General features: G+C 60.9%; 2 protein-coding genes across 2 annotated transcripts; both read left to right on the forward strand.

Annotated features, from left to right (window-relative positions):
• The first annotated feature begins 138 nt into the window (after window positions 1-138).
• Window positions 139-11,485, forward strand: QSOX1 (quiescin sulfhydryl oxidase 1). The gene is made up of 13 exons (XM_039730238.1): window positions 139-211; window positions 1,174-1,458; window positions 3,512-3,612; window positions 4,927-4,975; window positions 5,154-5,256; window positions 6,037-6,127; window positions 6,358-6,503; window positions 6,906-7,043; window positions 7,148-7,277; window positions 9,068-9,190; window positions 9,300-9,444; window positions 9,685-9,864; window positions 10,202-11,485. The coding sequence occupies exons 1-13, from the start codon at window positions 139-141 to the stop codon at window positions 10,930-10,932; spliced, it is 2,295 nt and encodes a 764-aa protein (XP_039586172.1). The 3' UTR covers window positions 10,933-11,485.
• A 5,298-nt stretch (window positions 11,486-16,783) lies between these two features.
• LHX4 (LIM homeobox 4) lies at window positions 16,784-26,287 on the forward strand. Its single transcript, XM_039730301.1, has 6 exons — window positions 16,784-16,859; window positions 21,732-21,903; window positions 24,731-24,933; window positions 25,078-25,232; window positions 25,628-25,799; window positions 25,890-26,287. Exons 1-6 carry the CDS (start codon window positions 16,784-16,786, stop codon window positions 26,285-26,287), a joined length of 1,176 nt encoding a protein of 391 aa, XP_039586235.1.
• The last annotated feature ends 989 nt before the right edge of the window (window positions 26,288-27,276 follow it).

Below are 27,276 nucleotides of genomic sequence, written 5' to 3' on the forward strand. Positions count from 1 at the left end.
GTCAGGGAGCCCTGTCCTTTCCTGGAGCTGTGCCCCGTGTGGAGCCCCTGCCCTCCACTGCCTCTGCGAGCCTGGGCTCTGGCAGGCTTGTTTTTCTAGCATGGCAAGTCCGCCTGAAATGCCTAGGTGGGGCCCAGCATGGATAATGGCCTTCCTGGGGACAGAGCCAGCAACAAGCCCTCAGCAGCCATGAGCACCCCCATTGCCGGAGGTTCCCTGGCCTCAGGGGCTGGGGAGGGAGCGGAGAACTGGATTTTGGGGCTGTGTCCAGCCTGGCAGTGGCTGGCTCTGCCCCGGGGCACTGAGCAACGGGCACCTTCCGTCTGGGTCTGGGAGCGGTGACGTGTGTGCGTGCGTGAGCGAAGGCACGGCTTGGGCTGCCCGGGAGGGTGGAATCACAGAGCCCTGGAATGGCCTGGCTTGGAAAGCATCTTTCAAAAGCATCTAGTTCCATCATCCTGCCAACCCCTCCACTAGGGTTGCTTCAAGTTCCATCCAGCCTGGCCCTGACATTTCCAAGGATGGGGCATCCACAGCTTCTCTGGGCAACCTGTGCCAGGGCCTCACCGCCCTTACAGGGAAGATTTATTTTTTTTTCCTAATATCTAACTCTCAGTTTGAAGACATTCCATTGAAGGGGCCACTGGGGGTAGAAGGCTGCTTTTTTTTTTAGATGTAGAGCTGGATTTTGTGGGTGTCCTGGCTGAGCATCCCTGGCAGGCTGGGGAGAGGGCAGGGATGTCTGCAGGGTGCCCATTCCACAGGGTGTCCAGGTGCTGCCCAGTGACGCTGGCTGATGTCAGGGCATCTGGCCAGGGCGCTGCCCCGGGGTGCCCACGATGGCGACAACGTGCCTTTTGGGGCTGAATCAGCTGCCTTCACCACTGCAGAATCACGCATTCATTCAGGTTGGAAAAGACCTAAATCACCGAGTCCAGCCTGTGGCCCTGACACTCAGACTGCGGCGCTCAGTCCGCTCTTCCCTTAAACACCCCCAGGGACCACGCCTGCTCCACCTCCCTTTATCAGAATTGTATTTTATGCCGTTTGTCCCCTCACGGAAGGGCAGCGCGGGGTGGGGGTGAGCAGGGAAGCGCCTCCCCGCGGTGTGAGGGGGCTGGCGGCCTAGCGGGGCCGGGGCTGAGGGAGCGCGCTCGTGCCGCTGCCCGTGAGGGGCTTCCCCGCGCGGGCCCCGCCCCGGCCCCGCCCGGGCCGGGGGCCGCGGGGGCCCGGCGGCTCTCCCGCCGCTCCTGCTGCTTTTCCTGCTGCTCCGGGTGCCCGCGGCGCGGCCCGGCCGCCTCTACTCGGCCTCTGACCCCCTGGAGCTGCTGGGGCCGGAGGCGGAGGGGCGGCTGCTGGGCTCCAGCAGCGCCTGGGCCGTCGAGTTCTTCGCCTCCTGGTGCGGGCACTGCATCCACTTCGCGCCCACATGGCGGGCCCTGGCCCACGACATCCGCGGTGAGTCCTCTGGCCCCCCTTCCCCTCATCCCCGCCTGCCCGCCCCATCGGCTCCGCGATCCCCCCGTGCCCTTGACCTTGTTCCCCCCCAGCCCTTGTCCCTGTCCCTGTCCTCTTCCGTCAGCACCCGGTGTCTCTGCGCCTGCACTCTCAAATTCCCCCTGCACCTCTGTTCGGCTCATCTGTGTTCATCCCAGCCCCGCTAAGTCCTCCTCCCTGTGCCCCTGCGCAGGGGTCCCGCTTCCCCCAAGACCGGGAGCATCCTGCAGTCCCTCCTGCGCCCTTGCCCCGTCCTCCTCCTCCTCTCTGCGCGCACTCTTAAATCCCTCCCTGCATCCCGGGCTCTGCATCCTCGTTCCCGTGAGCATCCCTGCATCCTGCGTCCTTCCCACCATCCGCTCTGCCCTACCCTCTGCCAGCTCCCCGGGATCCCCGTGCGGCCCAGCTCCAGCCTCCCTGGAACGTCAGCCTGGCGGGAAGGCCCAGCTCCCTGCCGCTGTCCAGCTTTCATCCCCGGACACCCAGGCCTGGCTTAGCAGCATTCCCTTTTGGCAGGGAGAAGCTCAGGCTGAGCCTGCCCAGGCATGGGGGTCCCGCTGCCCCCCAGGCTTTCCCTGAGCCCCGCTGTTCCCGCAGGGACCGGGCCGGCAGGTTGCTGGGCGCTGATCCCAGCTGCTTTGTTCCCGGCTTTGACCTTGGTGCCGGGCCTGGCCGGTGCCAGCCCCGCCTGGGGACCCGCACAGCCGCTGCCGGGCCCCTCGTCCCGCCGGGACTCATCCTGCCTCCCTGTTATTGCGCTAATTGATACAGCGCGCTGGCTGCCGCATGAGTCAGGGCCGGCCGGGCATGCCGTCCCTCCGAGGGGATGCCGTCCCTCCCCGGGGATGCCGTCAGAGCTCCCCGACGGGCAGGATGTGAGGAATGGGGTGCGTGCCCGGGCCCCGCGGGGCAATGCCGGCTCTCCTGGCCCCTCTCCAAAAGAGGGCTGCCCCAGGGCTCCCTGCTCCGGAGCCTGGATGGTGTGCCCGTGGAGGCGGGGCGGGGAAGCCACCCCCGTGCTGCTCAGCATCCTCGCTGCCATTCCCACGGGTGGATTTTCGTAGGAGTGGGCTGGACGGGGAGGATGCTAGGGTGACCTGCAGACACCACGTGCAGATGAGTACAGGAACATGCCTGGCTCCCTGCAGCAGGGCTCGTCACCAGCCCTCCTGTGCCACGAGTGCCAGGGCAGTGGGAAGCAGCTCACCTGTCCCGTCACCTGAGACACGGGACAGCGTGTCCCTGCCTAGGTCAGCATGGGCTCCATCTGCGTGCCAGCGCCATGTCTCTCCCTGTCCCACTCTAAAGATAAGGCAGGGCGTTCTCCAGCTTGTGTCCTTTACACTAAAAATAAGCCATTTCAGAACTTTGTTCTCCATTTTCCTGCTAGTTTTCAGAGGCTGCTGCTTAAAATGCCTCCATGCCCCCTTTTCTTCATGTGTCTCCAGGGGCCTGCTGGTCTTTCCTGGGGAGTGGACACTCAGAACCTGGGCAGGCTCTGCTGCAGTGCCCTGGCCTGGCAGCTGGTTTTGGGGTGTTCCCTCTTGGTTATCAGCCCGTGGTCTGGGGTGAGACACACTGGAGCCTGTGTTCCTTGCTCTCCCCGAGCTGTGGCTAGCCATCCCTCCCGTTCTGCTGCTGTCCTGTTCCCGGGAGCTGGGGCAGAGGCTGGACAGGCAGAACCAGCCGGGCAGGCAGTGTTGGGTAGAGCTGCCTGTGCTCCGGCACTGGCAGAGCAGGGTGTGCAAAGCCAGCTCCCGCCTCACACGGCTTTCCCTGTGTTCCTGCTGCCTGGAAAGTAGGGCACCACACACCAGTACAGAGCACAGCCCTGGCTGTTTGGCCTTGCGAGCCATCGGTCACTGTCCTGCGAGGGGCAAGCAGTGGTTTTGGGACAGGAGGATCTCTGCCGCTGGACATCCCTCCTGTCTCTGCTAGCACTCATGGGGAGGAGGGTGTTTTTTGGGGCTGTGGGGGTGCTGAGCTGTGCTGACCTCATCCTCTGTCCCTGCAGAGTGGAGGCCTGCAGTGATCCTGGCAGCCATCGACTGTGCCGATGAGGACAACCAGCAGGTGTGCTCTGATTTCGGGATAACCGGCTTCCCCACCATGAAGGTGAGACTGTGTGCTGGGTACTGCCTGGATTTCACTGCGCTTTGCCTTCTGGCCTGTCCCTCTCTTGCTCAATCAGATAGACAGGGGTATTGCACCAAAATACTCCCCTTGGGGCTTTGCAGGCTGAAGCTGTTTCACCCTTCCCCAAAACCATGCTGTGTCCTGGCTGCAGCCAGTGCAACTGCTGAGCGATGGAGCAACAAGGAGGGGGGAAAGCCAAAACGGTGTTTTGTGGCAAAACACAGGGGCTGGATCTCTGCTAGGACGAGGGAGACTCTGAATCCTGAGTTGGAAACACTTAAGAAAGGCTGCTTGAGGGCAGAGAGAGGTTGCAGGCACAGGTTTTGGAGGAGAGCACAGGGATGCTGCGGGAGGTTGGAACTCCCGGGAGCCTCCTGTGCTGGCTGGCAAGGAGCCACCCCTCCTTCTGGGCCTGTGCCCAGCCCTTTAGCTGTGTCAACACAGCTTCTGCAGGGCTTCCCGCTGCAAACGAGCCTTGCTCCAGCACAAGCAGTGAAGCCAGAGCACTCCAGGTGCCACAATCACCAGTTAAAGCCAGGATTGTCTTGAGATGGAATAGGCAGGCATGAGGGTTTTGTCAGACGTGCCCTCAGTCCCAGCTTACAGGCTCAGCTCCAGCTGGGGTCAGATTTGGGGTTTTTCAGGCAGGTTGGCTTGGCCCCAGCCCTGCCCTGGAGTCTCACTGAGTGCCCCGTGCCCTGGGACACTGAGGGAAACATCTCCTGGGGCAGGGACATTGTGCTGATGTGGCCATGCCAAGACGTCACTTGCTTCACATTCTGTGTCCCTACCGAGCACCTTCTGCAAACAGTCCCAGCTCCCAGCCCAGCCTGCAAAGCAAACACCTGGCTGATGCAACCTGCTCTTGGTGCTCTGGCTCTGCCCTGGGTACCGGAGCCACTGTGGGAGGCCAGCAGTGGGAAACCCCCTTTTCCCTACTTTGTGAGAGCTCTGGAGCAGGGAGACTGGTTTGCAGGACTGGGAAGGTTCCAGCTGCCTCCCTGGGACCCCTGGAGACACCTGCTTCACTGCCTGCCAGTGCTCAGCCCTTGGCTGGACATGGCTCCCAGCCCATACCTGCATCCCTCCCCTCTGGGGATGCCCTGAAAGGTGGGGATGTGGCTGGGAGCTGCCTCTGTGCTGGCTGATGTCAGTTAGCATGCTGCAGTGTTGTGGGGAAACTGAGGCAGAGCTGGTCTACAGGGAGCCTCAGCCTGCTGGGTTGCACTGCCTCCAAACACTCCCACTCCAAACACTCACTCCAGTTTCCCCTTGTGTTTTTTTCCCTTTCAGTTCTTCAGAGCTTTTAGCAAGAAGCCAGAGGATGGAATAAGGATTACCAGTGAGTATTCGGAACCATGGGGTTTTCTACCCTGGGTGTGAATGGCCCTGCTGCTCACACCTCCCATACACTGCAATATCAGGGAACTCTGGGGGGCAGCTCCAAGCAGCTTCCCTGGGCTCAAACCCTGGGATTGGCTTCCCCAGGGCTGACCCCTTGGTGTCCTGTCCCCCTGCAGATCCCAGTGCCACTGTCGAGGACCTGCGCCACGCCATCATCACCAACCTTGAGCAGAGCCAGGATGCCTGGCCACCCGCCTGTCCTCCGCTGGAGCCAGCAAGGTAGGGGCAGCAGGGGGCCTGGATGGCCTCTGTCCCATGGGGAACAGGTTTCTGGGGAGATCCTGAACCCAGAATGAGCAAGGAGCAGCTACTGCATCACCCACGTCCCAGGGAGACACAGATGACCTGGCCAGGGCAGAGCTGTGTCCATGGCCCAGATGAGATGGGGCCATGTCTCCTAATGAACCTGCTCATCAGCCTTACTTGGAACAAGCAATTCCTTGGCCCCAAGATCTTTGGGACATGGCAGTGTCATACCATGCTGAGTGAGACTGTGTTAGAAGCTCTTTCCAGTCCTGAAAAAGAGTTTTCTTCATTCTGTACAATTTTGTTGATATCTGAGTTGTCCTTGCTGGATGCAGGCAGTTGCTGCATTGTCCTGAGAAGAAGCCTGTGTATTTCCCAGAGCAATGGTTGAGCCAGGCACATGCTTCAGGTACTCTGGTACCTCTGTGTCTTGGACAAAAGAAACCCCCAGCCCTGGTTCAAATTCATTGCTGTTTTTTTACCCTGGGCGAGTGTGCAGCTCCCTCCTGCCCTGCCTGTGCTTGTTTTCTGCCTCCTTGGCCAAGCCCAGTGGGTTTTCTCAAAGCCTGTGAACCAGAGCAGAAAACTAGGCTGGAAACTTCAGCAGGAGGAGTTGCCTGCTCAGTGGGGCTGATCCTGCACCAGCATTCCCTGCCAAATCCCAGCAGGCAAGGCTGGAGCTCCGTGTGAGGGGGAGGGCAGAGCATCCTGCTGATGCCGTGGCACCTGCTGCCGTCCTCCTGTCTCTTGCAGCGCCGAGGAGGTTGACACCTTCTTCCAGAGGAACAAGGACCAGTACTTGGCACTCATCTTTGAGAAGAGCAACTCCTTCGTGGGCAGAGAGGTGGGTACAGCTGCATTTATCCCCTACTTTTCTTGGAGCCTGTGTCCCTGCTGGCTGGTAACTCTTGAGTGCCTGTGGCAGGGCAGCTCTCTCCAGGAAGCCCCCCCTGCCCAGCTTGCACACAGCTTAGCCAGTGCCAGATGTTACACAGGGCACTGAGCAGCTCTGCTGCCTCCCTGGTGGGGCTGGGGGATCCCTCTGCCCCCCTCACCTGACCCTGGGGCTTGCAGGTGGCCCTGGACATGCTGCAGTATGAGAACATTGCGGTGAGGAGGGTGCTGAGCAGTGAGGAGGAGCTCGTGCAGAAGTTTGGTGTCACCTCCTTCCCCTCTGGATACCTGCTGCTCCGCAATGGCTCCTTCTCTCGCCTCCCTGTGTGAGTGTGGGGCACGGCAGGGTGGCTCTGGGGATGCTGCTGGGGTGCCAGCCTTGTGCCCCATCTCTGTGCTCCTTTGTACTTGTGGGAAGGTGCATTAGGAACGAGACTGGCTGAGGTAGCGGGGGCTGGTGGGAGGTTGCTGGTGGGCACTGAACTGCACTGCCAGCCCTGGCTGGAGCTGGGAGAAGGGAAAATCATTGTGACTGAGCCATTCCCTTCCCACATCTGCCTGGAGGTGGCATGACATGGCTACCTGGGGCTCAGCTCCGCTCTAGGATGTGTGTAAGTGCTGAGGCAGGTGGAGAGTATGGAGCACCCCACGCTCCCTCCCCAGGCCTGAGCTACCCACTTGGCTAAGCCTTCCTTCCTTGGGGACTTAGGGCTTCTCCTTCCCGGCAGGCACATAGAGGCTCGCTCCTTCTACACCTACTTCCTGCGCACGCTCACGGGCATCACCCGCGGCTCCTACAAGCTGAACGCCACGGCCAGCAGCCTCAGCGACAGCGACCGCGTGTCACACCCGCTGCGAGCCGACCGGTCAGACCCTCCCTCCCCTGCTGGGCAAACCGGGGCCGGGCGGGCGAGGGGCTGGGGCCTGGGAAAAGCTCCGTGGCTGATGGAGGTTGTGCTGCCCTCCCCAGCTCCAAGCTGTACATGGCCGACCTGGAGTCCGCGCTGCACTACTCGCTGCGGGTGGAGGCTGCCCGTCCCTCCTCGCTGTCGGGAGCACAGCTGGCCGCCTTCAAGTGCTACGTGGGCACGCTGGTGAAGGTGAGGAGCTCTGGGTGTCGGGGGAGGAGCTGCCTGTGCCTCCGTTTGTCTGTTTAGGAAATGCAGACAGCGTGGGCCAGCGTGTCCCAGCACTCGGGTAGTGAAGCGTGGCTGTCTGCTGTGGGTCCTGTGTCCTGGTGCTCAGTGTAGCCCATGGCAATCCCCATCCATGTGGATCTCCAGAGTCCCAGTGGAGCTGAGAGGGGGTGCTGGAGTGTTTCAAACAAGATGTGTGTTGCCAGCGGGAGCATCACTTGTAGGAGGTGTTGAGGCAGGAGGTCTTTTCAGAAGAGAGGCTGTCACCTGCTGGGGCGTCAGAGAGGGTCACAGGGGTTAGGGGTTTGTCACTCTGATCTGAATGCTCAGCTCAAAGAGCCAGTCTCTGCAGGCTCCTTTGATAGTAGTCCAGGAAAGGAACTCCCACTCTGAGTCAGGCTCCAGACAAGTCTAATTTAAGGTCTCCTTTTTTCTTCTATGTTGGGCCTGGCACAGCTGAAGTGACTGAGAGCTTTGAGCCAGCACAAGCAGGGCAGTTTAATTTCCTGCTGTGATGGAGTCCTGCTGCATTTGGCTGGTTCCTCCACAGGGCCTGCAGGAGCCCTGTCTCCATCCCAATCCATGTCACAGCCCAGGCTAGTTGGCAGACTGGGGCCATGCCCTCCTTCTCTGCTCCCTCCTTTGTCACCCAGGGTTTCACGCTCAGTTTGGACCTTGCATGGCCCTCACTGATGTGCAAGACACCCCCTGCTCCTACCCCCATCTGCTCTCCCCCAGGAATGAGCTCCAGACACGTGCCTTAAGTCCTCAGAACTTCATGTGGCTCCTCTGCCAGCCTCCAACCATTGCCCTCACTTTTTCTCCCTTCAATGTGAACTACAGAAATAGGGAAATAAACCCCCGTGACACCAGCTCCGTGCCCATGGGTGTAAGTGTGCTGAGTGCTGGGGAGCAGCAATGGTTTTATTTGATCCATTTTTAATTCTTCCTGCCAAGCTGCTCCTCGATGAGCTGTGGCAGTGGGTGGTGGGTGCTGGTGCTTCCCCGGGGACGCTGAGCCAGCGCTGCCATTGCCCTGCTCATCCACAGGACGGAGCAGCATCCCCAGGATTGCAGCCCCGGGCTCAGCCTGGGCTAGCTCAGCCAGCAAGTCCCAGCCTTAACTCTTGCACTCCCAGGAGGTATTAAAGGAAAGGAGCAGGGAAAATGTCCTACTGGGGGGAAAAGTGGTTCCTGGAGGCAGGGAATCATGCAGAAAAGCCTTCTGTCCAAGGAGTTGGGGGACACGCTGTGTTTGCAGCACAACTGTCAGGTCACAGATAATTCCCCTACAAATTTGGGTCTTTTCATGTGATTCCCCATGAGCCTGGGAGGAAGAACAGCTCAGACTCAGCAACCTCCTCCTTCTTTTCACTTCTCCTGTGTGCTGGTGTCCCCTCCTCCCACAGGTCTGTCTGTCTGTCTGTCTGTTGGTTTCACAGGCTGGCAGGCTGCTCCTCTCCCAGGAGTGGTTTTAAAGTGCAGCTGCTAATCGGCTTTGCCAGACTTATGGACAGAGTGGCTCTTTGCCTCCCTCAGTTGGGGCTTGGAGCTTGAACACGCACACAGGGGACTTTCCACCCGGGGTGGGGGGACAAGCTGCAGCCCCCAGCCCCTCAGAGATGGGCACCAAAACCTTGCCAGGACCACGCTGCTCTCCAGCAGAGAGGATGCTGGTGCTGCCAGTGCCTGTGGGCTGCCCTGTTGCTCCCAGGGTGAAATCTGTGTTTTCTCACCCTCTCCCCTCTCTGCAGTACTTCCCAGGGCGCCCGTGCGTGCAGACCTACCTGCAGACCCTGGATGCCTGGCTGAGGAACTGGACAGAGCCTGAGCTGCCCCGCACAGTTTTGAAGGAGGCCATGAAGAATAACAGAGATGTAAGATGCCCATGGGGACCCCCAGCCCCTGCTCTCCTTATCCCTGCCCCTTGCCCCCCAGCTGGCACTGCCTGCCAGCCCCGTCACACCATGTCCATCTGTCCACCAGGCCTCCCAGCCCTCGGTGCTTCCCACCAACGTGACCTGGGTGGGCTGCCAGGGCAGCGAACGCCACTTCCGTGGCTACCCCTGTGGGCTCTGGACCATCTTCCACCTGCTGACTGTGCAGGCTGCCCAGAACGGCCCTGACAAAGGTACTGGTGTCCCTGGGGGCATCAGGGGCTCAGGGAGGGAGTGTCCAGCTGAGCTCTGGCATGGGTAGGGATGCTGCATGTGGACAAAGGCTTGTTTCCCCCTGCTTCATGTCCTCCAGGGGCAGTTTCCGTGGGGGGACAAGAAACAGAGAGGTGGGGTGTGGGGTTGCTGCCTCAGCCATGGGACTGTGGTGGTGGCACGGGGGGGTCCAGACTCACCCCCTGCTCTGCCTCCCCCAGAGTTACCCCTGGAGGTGCTGAGCACCATGCGCTGCTACGTCCGGCACTTCTTCGGCTGCCAGGAGTGCGCCGAGCACTTTGAGGCCATGGCAGCCAAGTCCATGGACAGGGTGGCCAGCAGGGAGGAGGCCGTCCTCTGGCTCTGGTCCCACCACAACGAGGTCAACGCTCGCCTGGCGGGTAAGGGGGGCTGCCACCAGGGGAGGGGAGGGGAGGTGGAGGAACATCCCTCCTCCTGGATGGGTCTGGCACATGGCTGCAGGGTGTAGCAGTGGGGACATCCTGTTGTTATTGTCCCCCATCCCAGGGGACAGCAACTGGTCACACAGCATCAGACTGCCCTGGAGATACAGTTGCTCTTACATGCTCCTTACAGGGAGCTTCCCAAAGCTGCTGTTTGCCCTTAGAGGACCCCTCCTCCCGAGGAGGCTCCTCCAAATGTCCCCTGGGTGTTGACACAGGGGGAGGGTGCATCACATGTCCCCTCTAACCCCCTCGCTGGCTCCGGTCCCTGCAGGAGGTGACACGGAGGACCCCAAGTTCCCCAAGCTGCAGTGGCCTCCGCCAGACTTGTGTCCCCAGTGCCACAAGGAGGAGCGGGGGGTCCATGCCTGGGAGGAGCCGGCCGTGCTCACGTTCCTCAAGGCACACTTCTCCCCGGCCAACATCTACATGGACTATGCCGAGCCCGACCCCATCCCCGTGGCCAGGGAAGGCACCGGCGCCAGGCTGGGCACGGAGGGCCCGCGGGAGGCGCGGGGGAGAGGAGAAGAGGAGGAGGAAAGGGAGGCAGAGGCGAGAGTGCCGGGGCACCCGGGCTCCCCCGAGCCGCGGCGCCCCAGCATCGTGCGGCTGAACCCCAAGCCGCGGGAGGGGGGCGACGACATCGTGGACCTGGATTCCTTCAGCGAGCAGCACTTCAAGAGCCAGGCGCTGCGAGCCGCGGGCCGCCGCCGCCGCATCAGCAAGAGGGACACCATGGCCCTGCCCCGCCGAGCCGCGGCGGGCAGGGAGCGCCGCCGAGCCCCCGGCCTCCTGCTCCGGGACCGCGAGGAGGAGGAGGAGGTGGGGGAAGGCCTGCGGAGGAGCCCCTGGCTGCGGGTGCTTGGATTGGGCTTCTCCCGCCTGGACATCAGCCTGTGCGTGGCCCTGTACTTGCTGTCCTCCATGTGCCTGCTGGGCATGTACACCTTCTTCCGCCTCCGCACCCGCGCCCGGAAAGGCCGCCCTGGCTTCCCCGTGGCCTGAGGGGGCTGGGGGGCCCGGGGGCTTCCTGGGGGGGTGAGCTGCTGAGGCAGGACATCCCTGGCACGGCGTTTGGGTAGGCGGTCTGGTGCCTCCCCCTCAGGAGCTGTCCTGCTCAAGGCAGTTGCCTCACCCGGGGCAGTCGCCTCCTTTTTGGGAGGAAGGAGGTGTCAGGGCATCCCCCTTTCGAGTCACAGTGCCATGTTTTTGGGCGTGTGGGAGCTGGGACATGAACGGTGGTTTGTGTTTTGGCACCCATCTGCCCTCAGACCTCCCTGGCACTGGGCTGGTTTCAAACTGGGAAGCCCAGCCCTGTGCTGGAGAGCAGCCCATTGGGGTCCAACCACTAGTGGGGCCAGGAGGGTGCAGGTTTAGCCCCCCAAAAAGGGGACGCTGCTGGGTGGGGGCGGCAGTCATGGGTTCAGATGCATTTTGTGTCCCTTCTCTTTGAGATGTGGCCCGGGGCCTCCCCATCTTTCCTCGCCCCCTCCCCACGCTGTTGTTTGTTCTCTGCTTGTCTTAGTGGAATAAATTATTTTTGCCGATGCCTGCCCTGCCCTGCTGTGTCAGCTGGTCCCTGCCATGTGGGCGTGCTGGACTACCCCGCCCCATTCCTGATGCCCCTGCTCCTGCCTCCACCCACTCAGGAAGAGCACTTGGTTTAAAAATCCTTTCAATATTTCCCATTACTGTTGTGTGTTTTCTCCTGCCTTTTGCTTGGGGATGATGCACCACTGGACAGTACATCCCCAGGGCTGGCATGGCTCCTGGTTTCTCCTCAAGCAGGGGCAGACAGAGGAAGTTTGTGGGGGCCAGGAAGCTGCTGGAAAAAAAGTTGTCAGGAGCTGTGGAGCTGCAGTTCGGTGCTGCCCACGCCCGTGGTCCGGAGCAGGGGGACACAGGGCAGCATCCCTGGGGAACTGGAGTTCCGTGGGTGTGGGCCCCCTGTGCCTGTCCCCGATTCTCTCTGCCCTTTTATCCTTGTTAGGAATCATTAAGGAAAATGGTTGTTTTCCAGAGCCGGGGCTGGGGCCATCTGCTCTCCCAGCGCTGTCTAAATCCCCCTGTAACAAATTCATTGGGATTACGCTGCCCTCCCTAATCCTGGCCCATCCCCCCGCGTGGGGGATTTAAAAGGATTAGAGCCCGGCCGATAATAAACTTTATTAAGGGGGAGGGGGGGTGTCAATCCGATTTGGAGCCTTTTTCTTGATATCTTCACTTTGCCCAGGTGGGAGGCGAGGGCTGGCGGGATGGGAGGAGGGCACCCTGCCTCCGGGAGCTCTGCCTCCTCCAGCCCTTCCTCCCTCACCTGCCCGTGAAATAAATCGTCTCTCCATCTTTCCTTTAGTGTTTGAGCGTGGTCACGCCTCCAGGCGTTGTGGGGCTGGCACCCCTGTCCTGCCAGCTGTGTCCTGCACCCCTGTCCTGCCAGCTCTGCCCTCTCGGCCCCGGCCCTGTCCCCTGAGCGGGCTCTCAGCGGGCTCGTCCCGGCACGGAGCGGGGCCGGCTCCCCCGGGCCGGGTGATGGATGGGCAGGCTCTCAGCGCTGCAGCCCTGCTGCCTCCTTCTCCTTGATTTCCCTGGGGCGTTCACCCCCAACATCAATAACCCCCCCACCGCCGCCAGCTGCTGCCGTGTGTGGGACCGAGGCATTGCAGCGTGGTCACCTCAGCCCCAGAATCCCGCAGTGGGGCGGGCAGGGGTGCGGCAGGTGGAGGGAGCGGGGATTAGGGCCGGGGAGGTGGGCGCTGCCGGAAGGGGGTTAGCGGGATGCCCGGATTAGCATCCCCGCCGGGCCCGCAGCCTAAAGCTGCCGTGCACGCAGGAAAAAGAGAGTCTAGTAAATAGACTTTCCGTAATCCTGTTTGCTGGAGTCCCAATCCTCCCGGCTCTCCCGACCTGTGGCTCCGGGGTGGGAGCCCCAGTGCAGGGCACAAGGGGGGTGCTGCAGGCTCGGGGTGTCCCCCACGCTGTGTCCCCCTCTCGGGATGACTTGGGGACAGGTCCCCCCTCAGCCCTGCGCTGCTGTGGCCACACTCACAGGCTGTCCTGGGGACAGCCCCAGCCCCCGAGGTGCCCTCCCTGATGGGGTCACCCCTCTCCCGGCCCTGCCACGAGCCCGGGGTCCCCGGGGCTAATTACCCAAATGGCCGCAGGCTGCCGCGGGGCGGCCGCTATTCCCTAATACAATTTACCCTCAAGTGCAATTTAATTTTCCGCGAGGCCGGTGGCCAGCCCCCCGCACACCCAGGCACCTTCCCACCCCTTCAGCGCTCGCTCCTTCCATCTCGCCCGTCTTCCCTTTCCCTCCTCGGTGCAGGGCAGAGCCTTTCTCCACCGGCATCCCCTCTCCAGCCGCGCTGCAGCCGTAAAATCACCGGGGGTTCGCTGAGCGCCGATTAATTTTCAATTACAATTAGCAACGCCCCTGCCTGCGAGGGGAGAGGCTTTCCCTGGCTGCTGGTGAGTACCCGGCTCTCGATGTGCTTGTCCTGCAATGGGGATGGAAGTGGGAGGGGGGAATTCTTGGGGTAATTCAGAGATGGGGGGCTCGGGGTGCTACGGCCGATGCTGCCCAGAGGGGAGGTGGCTTCATGCCAAGAGGTGGCTGTGGCGGCTTTGGACTCGCAGGGATGTCCCCACCTTGTTCTGGAGGAGCTGCTTTTGTCACACGAGGGGACTCTGGGAGCTGGGCTGACACCTGGCAAACTCGCTGCATGAGTGGCACAAAGCTCAGCTCCCTGGCACCTCCAAACCCGTTTGGGGTGTGCTGGCTGGGACAGAGCTGCCCTCGCACCCCCCAGGCACGAGTCAGGACCTTACAGTTTCCAGTTTTCCTTATATTTCCTTATATTCCTTTACATTTGCCCCAGTTCTGCCTGGAAACCCCCTTGTTGCACCAGGGGACAATGCACTGATGTCCCCCTCGGTGCCACAGTGTCCAAGCCAACCCTAATTCCAGTGTGCCCAGGGCTGGGCACACAAGGAAAGCTGGCTCTGTCTCTTGTCACAGGCTCTGGGATTTACCTGCAGTTTATTAACGATGAATCCCAGCAGGGAAGTGTGGGAGCAGCATCCCTGCTCGTCTGTGGGTTTTGCATCGTCGCCTCATGCTGCTCGTGTCCTCCCCTGGCTGCGGGGCCAGAGGGCTCAGGCAGTGCCAAGGAAGGAGCAGGGCATCTGTGAGGCGCCAGAGCCCCCAGAAGTGCCCCAGAAATGCAACCTGATGAAAATCACCCTCTGCAGGCTGCTCACCATCGAGCCTTAGCTCCGATTTAGCTCTGGGAGGAGGAGAAACCTGGAGGGGGAACATTTCACATATAACCCCCCTGGGGTCTGGGTGCCACCAGGACCCAGCAGCATTTTGGGTGGCACAGAGAGGATTTGCTGGGCAAGCACCTCATGCCCATCTCAACCGCCCTCTCCTTCCTGTGAGATGGGAAAAACAAACTCCAAAGAGACCAAAAAGCCCAAAGTGATCTAAAAAATCCCTAAAGATCCCCAGCAACACAAGGAACAGATGGACAGCAGGAAGGATGGAGGGGAACAAAGCCGTGCTACCGGCAGAGGAAGGGATGAAGGCTCTGCCGGGAAGGTGTGTGAGCCAGCACGGGGAAGGAAGATGCCGGTGGGGTGGTTTTTGTGGTGGTGCAGCCCCCGACTCCCTCTGTCCCTCCCCACCAAGGTGAGGGCTCGGTGCTGTGCCGCTCCCTCTGCCCGCTCGCCACTTCCATGAGCGATCCAGAGCAGGGCAGAGGGGGCTGGATCAATCTGGCAAGGCAGAAAAATGAATGAAAATTGAATTCCCCAAGGAGAAGGGGGTGGAGGGAGCTGTTATCCCGGCTGAGAGATAAATCAGAGCGTGCCAGAGAGCTGGGAGACCGCGGCGACTCCCGGCAGCGCTGGAATAATTAGGGAAATAGGTTGGAAATGCAAAGCAGCAGGACCAGGGCGGCGATGGGGCAGTGTCCGTCTGTCCGTCTGTCCGCGCGTCCGGCTAAACTTCTCCCGTAAATCTGCTTTAAGGACCCGCCTTTCTGCGTGTGGGGAGCCGCGCTGTGGCTGGCTGGGGACCGTGGGGACACGGTGGCCCCTGCCCCAGGGGCTGCGGAGCGCAGGTGGCCGGGGGCGACGGGGCTGCCCGTGCTTAATGCACTTAAGAGCTGCGGCGTGATTTAGGGCATGGGACGGCATGGGAGGGGCTGGGATTCAGGGATTCACCTCCCCGGGGTGGGAAGCAGATTTTGGTGAACTGCAGGGTTGAGCTCTCTCCTGTGTGAGTGCGCAGAGCTGCCGTGTGAGGGGCACGGGGGTTTGCTGGTAAAAATGGAGCTTTGGAGGGTCAAACCCCTGCATCTCATAGAAAAACTTCAATTTTTTTTTTTCCTAAGGAACCATCAGGCTTAATACATGTTTAGGGTTTATTATTTTTATTTTTCCAGTTGCTGGCTTGTCCCATCTGCAGATTTCCTGACCGGGCAGGGTTTCAGGTTTTTTCAGGTGGGAAAATCCTCTTCGTAACAGTGTGGGAACGAAGGCTTGGCATGGGCACACCTGAGCTGGGGGTGGCCGTGCTCTGGGCTGGGCGAGCATCCTCCCTCACTTGCCAGAAGCTGCCGGGTGCCGCCCCGGGAGCCCCAGCCTGCTCTCTGGGATAGCCCAGCACATCGGGGCTGTTTGGCACCATGTCCCCGCGCTGGTGACACGGCGAGCACGGGGCAGGGCGGTGCTGGAGGCACCCACCCTGACCTCAGCCCCGTTTCGGTGACTTCCCTTGCTCAGCCCTGGCTGCCAGGGACCGCCCCGCCGGTGCTGGGGGCTGCGTTGTCGCAGGGTTTTCCCTCAGCAGAGCCCTCGGGGATCCTCACCGAGCCACTGCCACCCTTGTGGGTGTCCGGCTGGGCTGGCTCTGTCCGTGCCCGGTGTGTCCCTGGGGAGCCACCACTGGCACGGGCCCCGGGGCTGTCACAGCGCCCTGTGGCAGCAGAGCTGGCCTCGGCGGGGTGACAGCGGCTGGGCAATAGCTCCTGGTGCCGCGGGCTGTGCCGCTGTCCGCCGGAGCCAGCGGAGAGCCCCTTGGCCAAGCTTCCCAGGGACAGGGCCGGGGCTGTGCCCCAAGCGGGGACTCGCCATCCCTTCCATGGAGCGGGAGCGATCCCTGAGCCCCGGGAGAGGTTCCTGAGCCGGGAGCGGTCCTTGAGCCCGGGAGCGGTCCCTGAACCCCGAGAGGGATCCCTGAGCCCCATGAGCGGTTCCTGGCCCCGGGAGCGGTTCCCGGGCCCCGGGAGCGGTTCCCGAGCCCCGGGAGCGGTCCCTAAACCTCGGGAGCGGTCCCTAAACCTCGGGAGCGGTCCCTGGCCCCGGGAGCGGTTCCCGAGCCCCGGGAGCGGTCCCTGAACCTCGGGAGCGGTCCCTCAACCTCGGGAGCGGTCCCTGGCCCCGGGAGCGGTTCCCGAGCCCCGGGAGCGGTCCCTGAGCCCCGGGAGCCGCCGCGGCCCCGTCTCGTCCCTCTCTGTCCCCAAAGGCACCGCCGGCCCTGGCCCCGCCCCTTCCCCGCAGGCCACGCCCCCACAACACAAGCCCCGCCTCCCCTCCTCAGGCCCCGCCCCCGGCGGCGCGGAGCGGGCGCTGATTGGTTGCGGGGGGCCCGTCCCGCCCCCGCCCCCCTGCGGGCGGTGACGTCAGGCGCGCTCCCCGCAGGGGAATGAATGGGAGGCGGGCGGCACCGGCGGGCACCGGCACCGGGACACGGCACCGGGACACGGCATCTCCCGCCGCCGGGCTCCGCCGGCCCGGCCCGCGGCTCTCCCGCCCCTCTTCTCTCCCCTCCGCCGCCCCCCGGGCCAATAAAATGATGCAAAGCTCCGCGCTCGCTGCCGAAGGGGCTGTCAAGGGGCTTCCCGAGATCCTCGGTGTGCCGGTGCAACGTAAGGACGCTTTTCTCTTCTCCCTCCTTCGCTCCCTGCCGCAAAGGCGGCCCCGGGCCGGCGGGGCAGCGCCCTGCGGGTGGGCAGGTGCTCGGCTCCCGTTCGCTCCCGGTTCTGCACTTCCCGTTCGTTTTCCCCAGCGCCGCTCAGGGACGCGAAAATGCGGAGGGTGCGGGAGGGAGAGCCCCGGGGCGGGCGGGCAGCGAGCGGTGCGGGCCCGGCCCCGACGGGGGGGACGGCGCGGCTCCGGCTGTGCGTGTGCGAGTGAGTGAATGAGTGAGTGTGAGTGTGAGAGTGAGTGTGAGTGTGAGAGTGAGTGTGAGTGTGTGTGTACGGCCCCGCAGCGCTCACGCCGCGACAGGCGGCGGTGGGAAGCGGCCCAGGGCCGCGCTGCCGGTACCGGGCTGGCGAGCCCGGCCCCGAGCGACGCCGCCGCACCCGCGCCTGTCCAAAAATCCCCTGCGCGTCCGTGGGGGGGTGGGCAGCCCTGCAGCCACAGGTAGCGCGGGGATGGAGCCCGCGGGGCTGGGGCACGCCGAGCGGGGATGCTGGAGCCGGGCTGGGGGTGACAGCCCTGTCGCTGTCACCGGGCCGAGCCCCGCCGGGGATCCCGCGGGCGCTGTGGTGTCCCCCGTGGATCCCGGCCGGGGGGCTCCGCGGGTATTGCTGCTGCTGTTGTTGTTATCGTTGTTATTTTTATTGTTGCTGTTGTTGTTGTTGTTGTTGTTGTTATTATTATTATTATTATTATTATTATTATTATTATTATTATTATTATTATTATTATTATTATTATTATTATTATTATTATTATTATTATTATTATTATTATTATTATTATTATTATTATTATTATTATTATTTATTTCTCCCCGTTCCCGAGACCGGGGCGTCGCCGCGCTCCCGGCGTGGGGGGACCCCACCGGGGCCGTCAGGGCGGTGCTCGCCCCCCCAGAAAGGGGAGGGGAGGGACCTGGGGCGGAGGAGGGGCCCGGGGGGCCCGGGGGGCACGGGGGGCCCGCTCCGGGACGGGATTCCCCCGCCGTGCCGTGCCCCGGCCCCCGGGCGGCCGGGATTCGTTTTCCGGGGCATTCTCGGTGCTGCCTCTTGCCGCGGCTCCCCGGGGGGACCCGTGGCCGCTGTGGCCCGGTTCGGTCCCTTTGCCGAGCTGTTGAACAGCCGGCCCGTTTAGCCGATTTCACCGCAGCAGAGGGAGGGAAATCGCGGGCAGGAGCGCGGAGCCGGGGCAGGGACAGGGACGGGGACACGCAGGGTCTGTCCCAGCGCCGGATCCCGAGGCACGCCGCCGGTTCCAGGTCGCTGGGCCACTTCTGTGGCCTCGAAATCCCTTGATTTAAGAGAAAAATGAGGTGCCCAGACCACCGTGGAGCAGCATTGCCCCAGAACAGCTCCCTGATCTGGCCCTCCTCGGGGCCACCAAACTCCCTGTCCGTGACATTGTCATTCCTGCACTGATTGATGGGTATCAAGAATTGGCAGAAAATAATCCAACGAGATATTATTATTACTATTACTATTACAACTATTATTATTACAGCTATTATTGTTACTACAAATATTGCTATTTGTATATCTAGTAATGTTATTATTATTATTAATAATAATAATTATTTTTTATTATTATACTTATTTATGCCCCAAAAAAAAAACGGCAGAAAGAAATAGATGAGGCTGGGCTGCTGGAAATAATTCTCCTGTGGTTTTCCCTCTGCCCCAGCCTGAGCCTGCGGCCGCTGCCAGCTCCCAGGCACCTGCTTTCATGTCGTGACAGATTTGGGGCCCGATCCTGCCTCAGTGCCACAGAACACGGCCCCCTCCGAGCCAAAGGAAATTCTCCCTGGGCAGGGAACCCCTTCCCAAGAAGGAGCCATGGTCTGCCCCCAGCAGCACCTCGGTATTTCATCGCGTGGGAGAGGAAAATCCGTGACATTTTAATTTTTAATCGCTATTAAATCACAGTTTTTCATCTCTCTTTAGCCAGCAGTTTCTTTTTTTTAGCAGCGGCTGCGTCCGACAGCATCTTTTCTGCAGGATTTTGGGGAGCCGAGCAGCCTCTCCCCCCGACAGGCCTTGCTTAGCCTTGCAGACGGGATTGTTAAAAATAAAATCCCGAATATTATTTATGAATATTGTTTTGCAAATCTCCCCGGAGTCACAGCTCGTGCCAAAGCCTGCGGGAACCGTGCCCGGCTGCCGGCAGGCTCCGGCCAAGGCGCTGGAGCGGGGGCAGTCATTGATTAATCGCCGCCGAGAAAGTCGTGTGCCCGCAGCACAGGAATGGACTGGGAGGGTTTTGCGTGCATTGGAAGGTTTTGCGTGCGAAGGAATGATGTTTCCTCCCGCAGCAGGACTTTGGAAGGAATCCCCGCACGGCGCTTTCCTGGGCTCGGTGCGGGCTCCGGTACCGCGGCGCGGCCGCTCTGAGCTCCGCTTTCCCGGCTCCCGCACATCCCTCCCGCAGCTCCCGCGGGCCCGTCCGTGCCCGGGCACAGCGGAGCCCATCCCGGCACTCCGGGGCTCTGGTGCCCGCGGTGCCCGGCCGGGAGCGCATCCCCCGCTCCCGTTTGCGGGCTGGCCATCGCCGAGGCCCCCGGCCCGTTTGTTTCGTTCCAATCGATATTTCTCTAATTTTTCCCCGTCGGGGAGAGAGGCGGGGATGGGGGGAATGGGGATGGACCCGCCGCTAATAAATCACGGCAGCGGCGGGGGCCAGGCCAGGCCGTCCTCGGCTCCCCGTGCGTGGGAGGGAGGCGGGGATTGCGGGATTGCGGGATTGCGGGTCTGCCCACGGGCTTCCATGGGATGTGGCCAAATCCCTCCCGGGACCCCCAAAGTTCCCCTTGCCCCGGGGAGAGGTTGGCACCGGGGCTGCTGCCTCGCCCGGGTGGTCCCCGGGGGAGAGGGGCTGTGTCCCCCCCCAGGACCACCCAAACCACCCCGTGCACGCAGCCAGGGAATGCTGGTGGGCAAACACAGCCCGGGAGCGCCTCGTTCCTGACGTGCCGATTGTTCCCATTAACTTTATTCCTGCCCTATAAAATAATTCGGGTAAAACGAGAGCAATAAATGCGGGGCAGGGAGGCAGCTGCATCTGTGGCAGAGCACAGAGCGGGGTGCAGGGCTTGAATTTGAGATATTTTCTCTCTGCAAACCAGAGGGACGTCTCCTGGTTCCCCCGGCAGTTCCCCCTTTTGTTATTGTTGATATTATTATTTTTATTATTATTATCATTATCATTATCATTATCATCCCCGTGTGTGCACAATAGTTTCGCTGCACACACAGGCACCTGTGCCTGGGCTTGGTGCCGTTCATCTACAGCGAAATTGGAGGGAAAATCGGTCTCCTCTTAAAAAAAAAATAGTTTTCTTCGGGAATTTGAAGGGAGAGGTCCTGTTCTCGGCTGCAGCCGTTTGCGTGTTGAAACTGAGCCGTGTCGCTGCTTTTAGGAGGGGAAAGCTCTTTGTTGGCTCTGCGAGCGTGTGGGACGGGTGCATGCGAACACACACGTGTTTACATAAATAATCGTTCGGACACAGAACGTGTTTCCCGGAGAGGCACACGCGTTCGTGAAGGCACCCAGAAGGATTTCTGGTGCCACCGCTCCCGACGGGCTCCGCAAACCCAGCGGGGAAATCGTGGCTGCTGCTGGAGGGAGGGGAGCGAAGCATCCAGGTGTCCCCAAAGCAAGGAGGGAAAGAGGGGCCTCCAGAAGCCGCAGAATTATTGTTTTTACATGTATGGATTGGTCAATGGGGCAGAGGCAGCGGCTGTGCTTTCAGGGGCGCTGGGATTGCTGTGCCCAGCCGGGGCAGGGATGGGAGCAGCTGCTCCACGTGCGGTACGGGCAGGACCCCAAAGGATTTGGAAATAATGTTGTTCGGGGCTGTAACAATATGAGATTTTCCTGTGCTCTTTTCCTCCTTCAACCCCTTTTATTTCCTCCTTTGCCCGTTCGTTCCTCTTCCTCCCACCCTTCTTTTATTTTCCTTTTAAAATTCCTTTCCTTCCTCTTTCTTTCCCTTTCTCCCCCACTTTTCTTCCTTTCCCCTTTCTCTCCCTGCCCCCCTTTTCCTTTTTCTCTTTTCCTCCTTTGTACCATTCCTTTCCTCTCTTCTCTCACGTTTTTTTGTTTACCCTCTTTTTTATTTTCTTTTTTTGTTTCTGCTTAATTTTCTCCTTTTTCCTGTTTCCTTGTTGAATCTTTCCTTCCTTTTCCTTTTTAAAAAACATTTTTCCTCTTGTAATCTTTTTCTTCTTAAATATTTTTCCCTTTAAAATATTTAATCTTCGTCTCTTTTTATCTATTTATTTTTTATTTTTTATTTTTTATTTTTTTTTCATTCTATACATTTTTCCTTTTCTAAAACATATTTTCTCTTTTCCATAATTTCTCTTTTTCTTAATATTTTTCATATTGTGTATTTTTAATATATTTTTTCCTTTAAAAAATATTTATTAATTTTTAAAATTTTCTCTTTTTTTTTTCTTGGTGCTTTTGTGTTTGTTTGTTTGAATATTTTTATTTTAAAATATTTTTCGTTTTTCTTTTTTTTTTTTCCTCCCCCAAATCCATCTGCTTCCATATGAGTGGGGGGCAACAAGCGGTGTCCCTGCTTGGCGGTTGTGCCGTTCCAGAGGGAGGGAGGGGCAGGCAGGGAGGAAAACACGGCCTGAAAAGCGGGGTGCGGGCAGGGAAAGCCGGGGCTCGGCTGTCCCGGCGGCTTTTGGCAGAGCTTTGCGCCGGGACCACCGGGATTTGAGGGCGGCATCTCCCGAGCGCAAATCCGGGCCGGGCCGGGCCGGGCGCTGGGAGCTCTGACGCTGCTCCTCTCTCCATCCCCCGGGCAGAGATCCCCCAGTGCGCCGGCTGCAACCAGCACATCCTGGACAAGTTCATCCTCAAGGTCCTGGACCGCCACTGGCACAGCTCCTGCCTCAAGTGCGCCGACTGCCAGATGCAGCTGGCCGAGCGCTGCTTCTCCCGCGCCGGCAGCGTCTACTGCAAGGAGGATTTCTTCAAGTGAGTACCCCAAAAGCAGCCCCCGGAACGAGCAGTTTGCAGCGTCGTTTCTCCAAAATCTTCCTGCAGCGTGTTGTTGTGGAAGTAAAGGGGCTGGCGGTGCTGCGCAGCCGCTGCCAGGTGGATGCTGGTTGTGGGGATTTCACCACGGGAAAGCCCCAGGTCTCCCCGGCGCTCCTGTCCCTGCCCCGTGCTGGTGTCCAGGGCCCGGGGTGACATCCTGCGGCCCCGCTCGGAGCTGGAGGGCAGGAGAAACCCGCTCAAGGCACCGGCAGCGCTGCCTCTCCTCCCGAGTGCCACCCTCGCCTCCTCGGGATTTGCTGATGCTTTTTCTCTCCCTTCACCTTGTACCTCTTTTTTTTTTTAAATCCTTCTTTTTTTTTTTTCTTTTTCTCCCATTAGCGTGAAAACCTCGTTTGATTGCCTTGGCAGCTGCCTCTGAGCTGTGCGATGGTGCCCCAGCCTTGGCATTTCCCTGCTCCCACGAGACAGGACAACCCGTTCCCCATTAAAAATGGACTTTGCCTTTAGGATGCTCTGGTCCCTGGCTGCCGGTGAATTTTGGGAGTTTTCCCAAGGGATAGCGAAGGTTTTTTGCTGGGGGTTGGATCCTGGCCGGGGGGTGCCTTGGATGCAGCAGCTGCTGCCCCTCGGGGACTAAAGCCACCCGACCACAATCCTAAAGCCATTACGATTAGTCCCTAGACAGGACTTCCCTGCCTTCCCATCCCCAGGCTCTCCCAGATCCTCATCAGGCATCAGGACCAAAGATGCAGCTGGGATTTCTCCTTCCCGGAGACGGTCAAAGCGGCCACTCCAGCCTGGGTAATAACACTTCACTTCTGATATTTTCCAGCCTATTAATCTCCGAGTCATTTAAATAGTCGCCCAAAAGGTGCGGGTAATCAATGTTAATTGGAGTTGAAAGATCAGCGACTTTCTCAGATGAGGTCCTGCCTGGATTATTTGGTGCCAATCAATAGCAGCTCGGCGCTCGCACCTCACCTTTCCTTAACCGCTCATTGATCCCGGGGCAGGGAACCTGCAGGGGACGTGAGGATTCCAGCCCAACTTCAGAGGCGCTTGGCAACGCACCAGCTGCTTTGGAAAGGATCAGATCGATTTTTGATTTTTTTGTCTTTTTTTTTTTCCTTCCCCCGAATTGCAGCTCTTGGTCCTCGGCTCTGTCCCGGGTCCTCTGTCCCCAGAGGATGTGGAAGCACCCCGGGGTTCGGGGACAGTTGTTAAAATGGCTTTTACAGTGTTCTGTGAGAGGAGGTGACTGGGCAGGGGATGGGGGCTGCAGTGTGGGCACCAGCTCAGCCTTGGGAGCAGAAAAGCATCCTCTGTCCATCCTATCCCTCTCTCATGCCTGCTTTCCTCCTTCCATTTATTCCCACCCTCCCTCCTTCTCTCCTTCCCTCCATTCCCACCCTCCCTGCATCCCTCCCTTTATCCTCCACTCCATCCTTCCTTCATCCCTCCCTCCCCCTCTCTTGTCCATCTCCTCTCCACCCCTCTCCCGCTTTCTCCCTTCCTCTCCCACCTTCCCTCCCATCTGACTCCAGAGAGCTGAGGTGTCCCCAGATGTCCAGGGACGCTCCCTTTAGGATACAAGTCCAGAAAATGAGACAAACCAGGTTTTTCCTTCTCACCTCCTGCTTCCAGCACCCCAAAATCGTGCTGGCACCACTCGTGCCCAGTGCCTGCCACCCATCCCTGGGTGACACCTGCGTGGCTCGGGGACAGAGCTCCAGCTGTGGTGGCTGTGCCCTGGATTTCTGGAGGGGATGAGCAGTCGTGGGGCTTGGGGGTGATTTTGCACGGCTGGGGGCTGTTCAGGGGACAGCCAGAGCTGCCTGGAGTGGCTGCACCCCCTGGGCACCCAAATGCCACTGCCTGTCCCCGCAGCTCGGGGCTGGGCCAAAGGGATGGGGTGCTCCTGGTGCTGCTCCCTCAAAGCAGAGGGGGCAGATTCACCCTGCCAGCTTTGTCACCTGGGCTGCTGCAGCTCCAGGGTGGCTCTGGGCTGTTTAGGGCTGCTCTGGGGAGCAGGGGAGATCTCTGTGGTGCCAGTGGGATCTGGGGATCTGCCCCAGCTCGGTCCCACAGCATCTGTTACCAAAATCACCGGTGGGACGTCCGGTGAATTTTGGACTACTGACTTTTGCCTTCCTCCTCATGGCACCCTTCACTCGGTGAATTCCCTTCTTGCACACTTTCTGCACCATTCTGGCACGCTCACATTGGCTGCATGAACCTTCCCCACTCCCTGCAGCGTTCCTGTGCCATCCTGGCACATTTCTTTCACGCTGCTCCCACACTCCTGGCACCGTGCTCCTTCCACACTTCTTTTCCCACTCCCACCCCCACTGGCACGCTGCTGCCACACTCCTCCCACGGCCCTTGCACGCTGCCTGCAGCCGTGCTGGCAGCTTTGCCCGTGCCCCACCGCAGCCCAGCCCACCCCACGCCCCTGTCAGGCCATCGTTATGGTGTAAGAGCCCCATCATTCTGCATTAATCTGGGATTCATCATGCCAGCGGGGCGGCGTAATTAATTTATTTGGTATTAATGTGGATGAAATATGTACTGTCCTTGCAGGGAAAAAAAAAAAATCAGGCAGCCTATAAGCATTAGTTAAAAGAATCATTAAAATCAAACCTTCCTCGGCTCCATTAGGCCGGTCTCTCACTCTGAGGAAGATAAACCCCCGCCGTGTGAAGTGTCATGCATAATAAGGTTGATCGCTGGTTTAAACTCTGCCCTGTCTCCTGCTCCCCATCCCGGCAAACCCCAGCTCAGGGTCGCCCTGTTCTCCTCGCAGGCGCTTCGGCACCAAATGCACGGCGTGCCAGCAGGGCATCCCCCCGACCCAGGTGGTCCGCAAAGCCCAGGACTTCGTGTACCACCTGCACTGCTTCGCCTGCATCATCTGCAGCCGGCAGCTGGCCACGGGCGACGAGTTCTACCTGATGGAGGACGGGCGGCTGGTGTGCAAGGAGGACTACGAGACTGCCAAGCAGAACGGTAGGCGCCCCGAAAGGGCTGGGGGGGCTCGGGGCGGCCGTGGCTCTGCGCCCGCTGGGCTGCGGGCTCGGGGACAGCCGGTTTTGGGGAGATTCCCCCGGGGTGTGCCGCTGCTCGGGGCTGTGATGAGCTCTTGGCTTGCAGATGACTCCGAGGCGGGCGCCAAGCGGCCCCGGACCACGATCACGGCCAAGCAGCTGGAAACGCTGAAGAACGCCTACAAAAACTCGCCCAAGCCCGCCCGCCACGTGCGGGAGCAGCTCTCCTCCGAGACCGGGCTGGACATGAGGGTCGTGCAGGTGAGGCCCCGCTCCGCCCTGCCCCGAGAGAAGGGCTCCCTCGGGGGCTGCGTTTGGGGGATGCAGGGGTCACATTGGGGCGCCTGGAAGCTGGGCTGCAGGGGTGATGGGCTGCTGGGTTACAGGGGGGCGCGGGAGCTGGGGGGCACGAGTGCTGGCGTGCAGGTTTGCAGGGTTTAGGGGTGCTGGGTTGCAGGGGGGTTTAGGATGTTGGTGTGCCGGGTGCTGGGGTGGATGTAGGGGTGTTGGGATGTAAGGGGTGCCGGGATGTAAGGGGTGCCAGGATGCTGGAGCGCTGGGCTGCAGAGGCGCTGGATCACAGGGGTGCTGCCGTGCAGGACAGCCAGGGTGGCGGGGTGCGGCGGTGCCACCGATGTCCCCATTGCCCGCTGCAGGTGTGGTTCCAGAACCGGCGGGCCAAGGAGAAGCGGCTGAAGAAGGACGCGGGGCGGCATCGCTGGGGGCAGTTCTACAAGAGCGTGAAGCGGAGCCGCGGCGGAGGGAAGCTGGACAAGGAGAGCTCGGCCGAGGAGTGCGGCGTCAGCGACAGCGAGCTCAGCTTCCGCGGTGAGCGCGGCGGCCGCGCGGGGCCGGGGGGCTGCGGGGCCGCTCCCCGCGCTGACCCCCCGGCCCCGCTCTGCCTCCTGTCCCCGGCAGAAGACCAGATCCTCTCCGAGCTCGGCCACAACAACAGGGTTTACGGCTCCGTGGGCGACGCGGCGGGCGGACAGTTGCTGAACGGCGGCTTCTCCATGGAGGGCGCGGGGCAGACGTACCAGGACTTGCGGGACGGCAGCCCCTACGGCCTCCCGCAGTCGCCGTCCTCCATCTCGTCCCTGCCGGCCCACCCGCCCTTGCTCAACGGGCTGGACTACGCCGTGGACGGCGGCCTGGGGCTGGCGGCGCACGGGGCGCAGGGGGTGAGTCAGACGCTGCGGGCCATGGCCGGGGGGGGCCCCACCTCCGACATCTCCACGGGCAGCAGCGTCGGGTACCCAGACTTTCCCACCAGCCCGGCCTCCTGGCTGGACGACATGGATCACCCCCCGTTCTAAGCGCTGCTCGCCCCCGCCCCGGCCCCCGCGCTCCCCCCGCAGCACTGAGGGCACCCGCCGGCGCTGACCTTCGCAGGAGATCCCATGGGAGCGGCCCTGCAGGGCTGGAGGGAGGGGCACGGCACTGGCGATGGCGGGGGGCTGTGGATGCCTTTGGCTGTAAGCACAAGAGAGGGGACCCGGCGTGGCGGGGCCGGCGGGAGGGAAGGAAGAACGACCGGGGGTGGCAGAGCCCATCCCGGCCCCCGCGCCTGCCCCGCAGCCCTGCCGAGCGCCGCTGCTGTTCTCAAGAGTTATTTTTCGATACGGGGTTGAAACGCAGCTCGGCGCTGCCCGGAGCCTCCGCGGAAAGAGAAGTCTATATTGTAGAAGGGTTTATTTTGCCGGGGCCATCGCCCCGCTGCCCAGGGGCGATCCTGCCTGCTCCTGGCCTAGCCTAGGCTGTGATTTATCCCTGGGCACGCTGCTTTGTACCAGGGTCACGCGAGGGGAAGGAATGAAAACAATGCCTCCAGCCCGGGGTGCCCCTGGCCGAGCTGTGCCGTGGCAGGGCCAGCGGGATGCCCGGGGCTGGCACCTGCACAGCAGCCACTGGAGGGGTGGGTGGGAGACGTGAGCAACCTTTGATCTGAGGGCGTTGCAAAAATGTTCCTCCCAAACAGGGGAAAGGGAATTTCGTCAGCTGCAGGAGCACCTGCGTGGTGGGAAGGGGAGGCAGTTGGGCTGTGAGATGCTCCCGGTGTGGGTCACCCTCCTCCTGTGGTGCCGTGGGTGTGATGGCACTGAAGGGTGAGTGCGGGCAGCCAGGAAGGATCCCGGCGGCTCTGGCACATCCCGCAAGCCCCATGGGGTCTGCTCCTGGCCAGGCTCACTCAGCACCAGCCCTTGCTCAAACCCACATGCCCATCTCCCCCGGCACAGCCACAGCCCCTACCCTCAGCCATTCAGCCCCAAGGATAAGATCCTCTCCACGCTCTGTGCCCAGGGTG

Source organism: Passer montanus, unplaced genomic scaffold (assembly GCF_014805655.1).
Source record: "Passer montanus isolate IOZ18808 unplaced genomic scaffold, ASM1480565v1 scaffold71, whole genome shotgun sequence".
In the NCBI taxonomy this organism is placed as follows: domain Eukaryota; kingdom Metazoa; phylum Chordata; class Aves; order Passeriformes; family Passeridae; genus Passer; species Passer montanus.